Source organism: Coffea arabica, chromosome 8e, assembly GCF_036785885.1.
Source record: "Coffea arabica cultivar ET-39 chromosome 8e, Coffea Arabica ET-39 HiFi, whole genome shotgun sequence".
Taxonomy (NCBI): domain Eukaryota; kingdom Viridiplantae; phylum Streptophyta; class Magnoliopsida; order Gentianales; family Rubiaceae; genus Coffea; species Coffea arabica.
The window spans coordinates 39,766,811-39,772,434 of NC_092324.1; the positions used below are offsets into that span (position 1 = coordinate 39,766,811).

General features: G+C 34.7%; 1 protein-coding gene and 1 non-coding gene across 2 annotated transcripts; one reads left to right on the top strand and one right to left on the bottom strand.

Annotated features, from left to right (window-relative positions):
- Nucleotides 1-845: 845 nt before the first annotated feature.
- Nucleotides 846-3,486, bottom strand: LOC140012770 (uncharacterized). The gene is made up of 3 exons (XM_072061068.1): nucleotides 3,223-3,486; nucleotides 1,983-3,060; nucleotides 846-1,408 (listed from the first exon to the last, which is right to left on the bottom strand). The coding sequence occupies exons 1-3, from the start codon at nucleotides 3,484-3,486 to the stop codon at nucleotides 846-848; spliced, it is 1,905 nt and encodes a 634-aa protein (XP_071917169.1).
- A 631-nt stretch (nucleotides 3,487-4,117) lies between these two features.
- LOC113722536 (small nucleolar RNA R71) lies at nucleotides 4,118-4,224 on the top strand. The gene has a single exon (XR_003456753.1). It is a non-coding gene; the product is annotated as a small nucleolar RNA R71 (small nucleolar RNA).
- Nucleotides 4,225-5,624: the final 1,400 nt, after the last annotated feature.

A 5,624-nucleotide genomic window follows, 5' to 3' on the forward strand; every position in this document is an offset into this window, starting at 1 on the left:
TTGGCTTGAGGATGATAAGGGAGTGACTTTTTATGCCTGCATCCATATTTAAGCAACAAAGTGTCAATAATTTTTTTACAAAAATGCTTATTTTCGTTGCTTATTATTGCCTTTGGGACTCCAAACCTGCAAAATATGTTCCGTTTAAGGAACTTAAGCACAACTTTAGCATCATTAGTTTGTGAAGAAATGGCCTCTACCCATTTAGAGACATAATCAACTGCTAAAAGGATATACTTATTATTATATGAACTAGGAAATGGTCCCATAAAATCAATGCCGCAAACATCAAATAACTCAACTTCCAAATACGTAGTCAAAGGCATTTCATTCTTTCTTGAGATATTACCGGTTTTTTGGCATTGATCACAATTTTTAACCCAATTTCTAGCATCTTGGTACATAGTAGGCCAATAAAATCCAGATTGCCATATTTTTACAACGATTTTAGTTGTGCTAAAATGACCTCCTGTTTCAAGTGTATGACAATGCATTAATATACTATGTACCTCGTCTTCCGGAACACATCTTCTAATTATTCCATCTACACAATGTTTGTAAAAGAATGGTTCCTCCCAAAAGTAATGTTTAATATCATTTAAGAACTTTTTTCTTTGATGAGAATTCAAATCACTTGGTATCACTCCACTAACTACAAAATTAACTAGATCAGCATACCATGGTGACTTATAAATTGCCATTAAAAACTCATCTGAAAATTCTTTTTTAATGGTTGAATGGTCTTCTTGAGGTATGTTTTCCAGTCTAGAAAGATGATCAGCGACTAAATTCTAGGATCATTTTTTATCTTTGATCTCTAAATCAAATTCCTGCAATAACAAAATTCATCGAATTAGTCGAGGTTTTGCATCTTTCTTATTTAACAAATATTTGAGTGCTGCATGGTCAGTATAAATGATAACTTTAAATCCTACTAAGTACGATCTAAACTTATCCAATGCAAATATCATTGCTAGCAACTCCTTCTCTGTTGTTGCATAGTTGACTTGGATTTCATTTAACATTTTACTTGCATAATAAATGACATGAAGTCGCTTATCATGTTTTTGCCCAAAAACAGCCCCAACTGCAAAATCACTTGTATCACACATTAATTCGAATGACACGTTCCAGTCCGGTGATGCTATTATGGGTGCAGAGACAAGTTCCTTTTTCAACCTATTAAAAGCAAGTAAACACTCATCATTAAAATGAAAAGGAACATCTTTTGCAAGTAATTCACATAAAGGTTTAGCAATCTTGGAGAAATCCTTAATAAACCGCCGATAAAATCCCACGTGTCCAAGAAAGTTTCGAATGCCTTTCACATTGGTACGTGGAGGCATTCTCTCAATAACCTCTATTTTGGCTTGATCAATCTCAATACCTTCTGAAGAAATTTTGTGACCTAGCACAATACCCTTACAAACCATGAAATGACATTTCCCAATTGAGTACAAAGTTTGTTTCTTCACATCTCTGCAAAATTAGATCTAAATTGTTAAGACAATCATCATAAGCAGATCCAAATACAGAAAAATCATCCATGAAGATTTCCATAATTTTCTCATTAAAATCAAAGAAAATTACCATCATGCATCGTTGGAAGGCAGCCGGTGCATTGCACAATCCAAAAGACATCCTTCGAAATAAAAAGGTGCCGTAAGGACAAGTGAATGTAGTTTTCTTTTGATCTTCCGATGCAATGACTATTTGATTGCATCCTGAAAAATCATCCAAGAAACAATAAAATTTATATCCAGCCAATCTTTCTACCATTTGATCAAGAAAAGGAAGAGGGAAATGATCCTTTCTAGTAGCTACATTCAGTTTTTTATACTCAATACAGACTCGCCACCCAACCACAACTCTAGAAGGAATCATTTCATCATTTTTACCATGTACTATGGTTATCCCCCCTTTTTTTGGCACTACATGTATAGGAGAAATTCAAACACTATCAGAAATTGGAAGAATTATACCTGCATCCAGCCATTTAAGAATTTCTACTCTTACCACTTTTTTCATGTTTGGATTTAACTTTCTTTGAGTTTCAACCACTGGCTTAGAATTTTCTTCCAATAAAATTCTGTGCATACAAATAATTGGACTAATTCCTTTGATATAAAAAATTGTCCATCCTATAGCCTTCAAATGCTTCCTCAAAACACATAATAGCTTGCCTAGTTGTTCCTCATCTAATGCTGCATTGACGATTACCGGCAATATCTCTTTTTCACCAAGAAACGCATATTTAAGGTGCCTAGGCAATGGTTTAAACTCAAGCTGTGGTGCTTGCTCACATGGTGGTGGAGGTAGCTCTTTGTTCAGTTCTAACTCCTCATATGCATTTTTCCTTTTGTAAGAAACCTGTGCCTGCAAAAATTCAGTCATTTCTTCAACTTGTTCCTCTTGTATACCTATACCATTAAGACAAAGTTCAAGATAATCATTATCAAGATTAACTTGACTCATCTCTAATGTCAATTCATCACATATATCAACGAAATAAACATGATCAGTAAAAGAGAGATATTTCTCCACTTTACTCAAATCAAACTCCACTTCCTCTTCACCGATTTGGAACTTGAACTTACCATGTTTGACATCTATTATTGTACCTGCGGTGGCCAAAAATGGTCTACCAAGTATAATAGGTACATTGACATCCTCCTCCATATCTAAAATAACAAAATCAACAGGAATAATGAATTTCTGTACTTTAATGAGCACATTCTCCAATATGCTCATCGAATGTCTAATAGACTTGTCAGCCAATTGCAAGAAAATGTTAGTATGCTTTAACTCTTTCAACCCCAATTGCCTAGTCACAGTTAAAGGAATCAATGACACACTTGTACCAAGGTCACAAAGTGCTTTACAGAATTCTACATTACTAATAGTGCAAGGAACTGTGAAACTCTCTGCATCTTTCAACTTTGGTGGCAATTTATTTTGTATGATGGCACTACATTCTTCCGTTAATACAATTGTCTCACTATCCACTAACCTCCTTTTCTTAGTCATTATCTCCTTGAGAAACTTTGCGTATGAAGGAATCTGCAAAATAGCATCAACAAAAGAAATGTTAATATGTAATTATTTAAAAATGTTGACAAACTTTTCAAATTCTTTGTCATTTCTTGAAGGATTCAATTTTTGTGGAAATGACAACGGTGGAATTGGTGTTGTATCTCCAATTTGTGGCTCATTTTCTTCCACCTTTTCTTTCCCTTTAATTTTCTTACTATCCTCTTCTAACTCACTCAACTGCTTGTTCTCTCTTCTTTCACATTCTCTCTCACATTCAACTACAGGCGGCTCACCTACTTCCTTACCACTACGGAGTGTTATAGCCTTCACATGCTCCCTTGGGTTCACCTCAGTCTTACTAGGTAAATCCCCTTGGTTGCGATTGTTAACCGCATTTGCTAATTGCTCTAATTGAATCTCAACATTCCTGTACATATTGGTGAGTTGGTCCATCCGTCCCTCAATTCTTTCAAACCGTTGAGTAGTGGCACTGGCTAACTTTTCAATTTTATCATTTGATACATTTGCCAGCTTCTCAATTGCCAATTTCCAAACTGGTTTGGACTCCGGAAATGGTTATTTTGGTTGAAAATTCGGTGGATTACTTGGTCTTTGTTGGTTCGCTTGATCCTTCCATCCAAAATTTGGGTGATTACGCCATTCTAGATTGTAGGTATTATAGTATGGATTATTTTCGAGTGGACGGTTGTAATTGTTGAGGTATTGAATCTGTTCGCTGTTAGAACACATAGAATCATCATGATCTCCGCCGCAAGTAGTACAACATGCAACAACTACTCCTTGATTAGAGTTAGAACCAATGTCCCTATTAAGTATCTTAACCATATTATCCATTTTTACACTTAACATATTCAAGGTATTTACTTCAAACATACCTGCGGTTCTCCTTGTATTACCTCGTTCGTTGGCCTATTGGTAGTTGTTAGCAGCCATTTCTTCAATCAATTGTTGAGTTTCCTCAACTGTCTTTCCCATCAATGCTCCTCCCGCTGCCGCATCTGCATGCGTCTTTGTTGGATAGGTGAGACCATTGTAAAATATTTGGACTACTAGCCAATCTGGTAAACCATGATGAGAACATCTTCTTTACAGTTCCCGATAACACTCCCAAATTTCATACAATGTCTCTCCTTCCTGTTGAGAGAAACTAGTTATATCTATTCTAAGTTTAACAGTTTTTTCAGGTGGAAAGAATTTATTAAGAAAATGCTTAGCTAATTCAGCCCAAGTTATAAAAGTGTTCGGTGGATGAGATTGTAATCAGACCTTGACCTTGTCCCTTAGTGAAAATGGAAACAATCGAAATTTAATTGCATCATCACTAACACCATTAAACTTAATTGTGTCATAGATTTCAAGAAATGTTGACAAGTGAGAATTTGGATCTTTGGTGGCATTACCTCCATATTGAGATTGTTGTACCATTTGAATTAGTGATGGTTTAATCTCAAAATTATTATCATTTACCGTTGGCCTTGCAATGCTAGTTTGAGAACCTTGTGTTTCCGGTAAAGCAAAATTTCGTAGAATTCGCCTATTTGGTTCATTTTCCGCCATTTTTTCCTCAAATGATAACTCTATCAAGATTTCCTCTATTGGCTACCAAACCTCTTGTTCCTCTTGATGTGATGTATTTCTCCTTTGTCTCCGTAGTGTCCTCTCAATTTCAGAATCGAAAAGTGCAACTTCTCGATTTGATCGGTGCATACACTACAAATAAAAATAAGAGAAATTTTTGCAGTTTTAATTATTAAAATCAGCTATAAACAACTTGAATAAAAATAATGGAAATATCTAAATTAATAGAGATGATTAGGCCCTAATATTGCCGCTCCCCGGCAGCGGCGCCAAAAACTTGACGGGATTTTTATATCAATGCAAGTTTAAATCCGATTTTATACCCGTTGACTGCAAGTGTACAGGCTGAAATCGTAACGTAGGGTATGTATCAGGTCGATCCCACGAGGAGCAAATTAAACAAGTATTAGACCCTTATTTTTCTCTATTATTTAGACTTACAATAAATCTGAGTAAGAAAATTATAATGCTATTGTCTACAAATCTGGTTTAATCAGTGTTAAATGCAAATGGAGAAATTTCACTAAAGATTGAATTTAGGGATGTAGATTCTACTTATGGCATAAACAACACAAATGAATAGATTTACCTCTTGTTATTTTTCTTGTTTAACCAGGGATTCATTTTCAATATTACCAAATCTCATTCTCATGATGAAATGGTCTAAAGCAATTTAGTTTTCCCTATTTTCATGGTGAAATACTAGTTCTACTATGTTTTTCTTCATGAAATGCTGGAAAATTCACTTAAGTGTACATCTATTTTTATGAACATACAACTCAAGCTCTACTCATGTTTTTCTATTGTTACTATCAATTCTCATTGACTAATAACAACTATGAACATGCTATTGGTGATCAAACAACAACAAGTAATTACAACTGCACAAATAGACAAGTTAATACAATATATAACAAGTGTAAATCACATTCAATTCATATTATTTAGCCGTAAGTTTCATCTACTCCCTAGATAAAGAAAATTAGCTACTC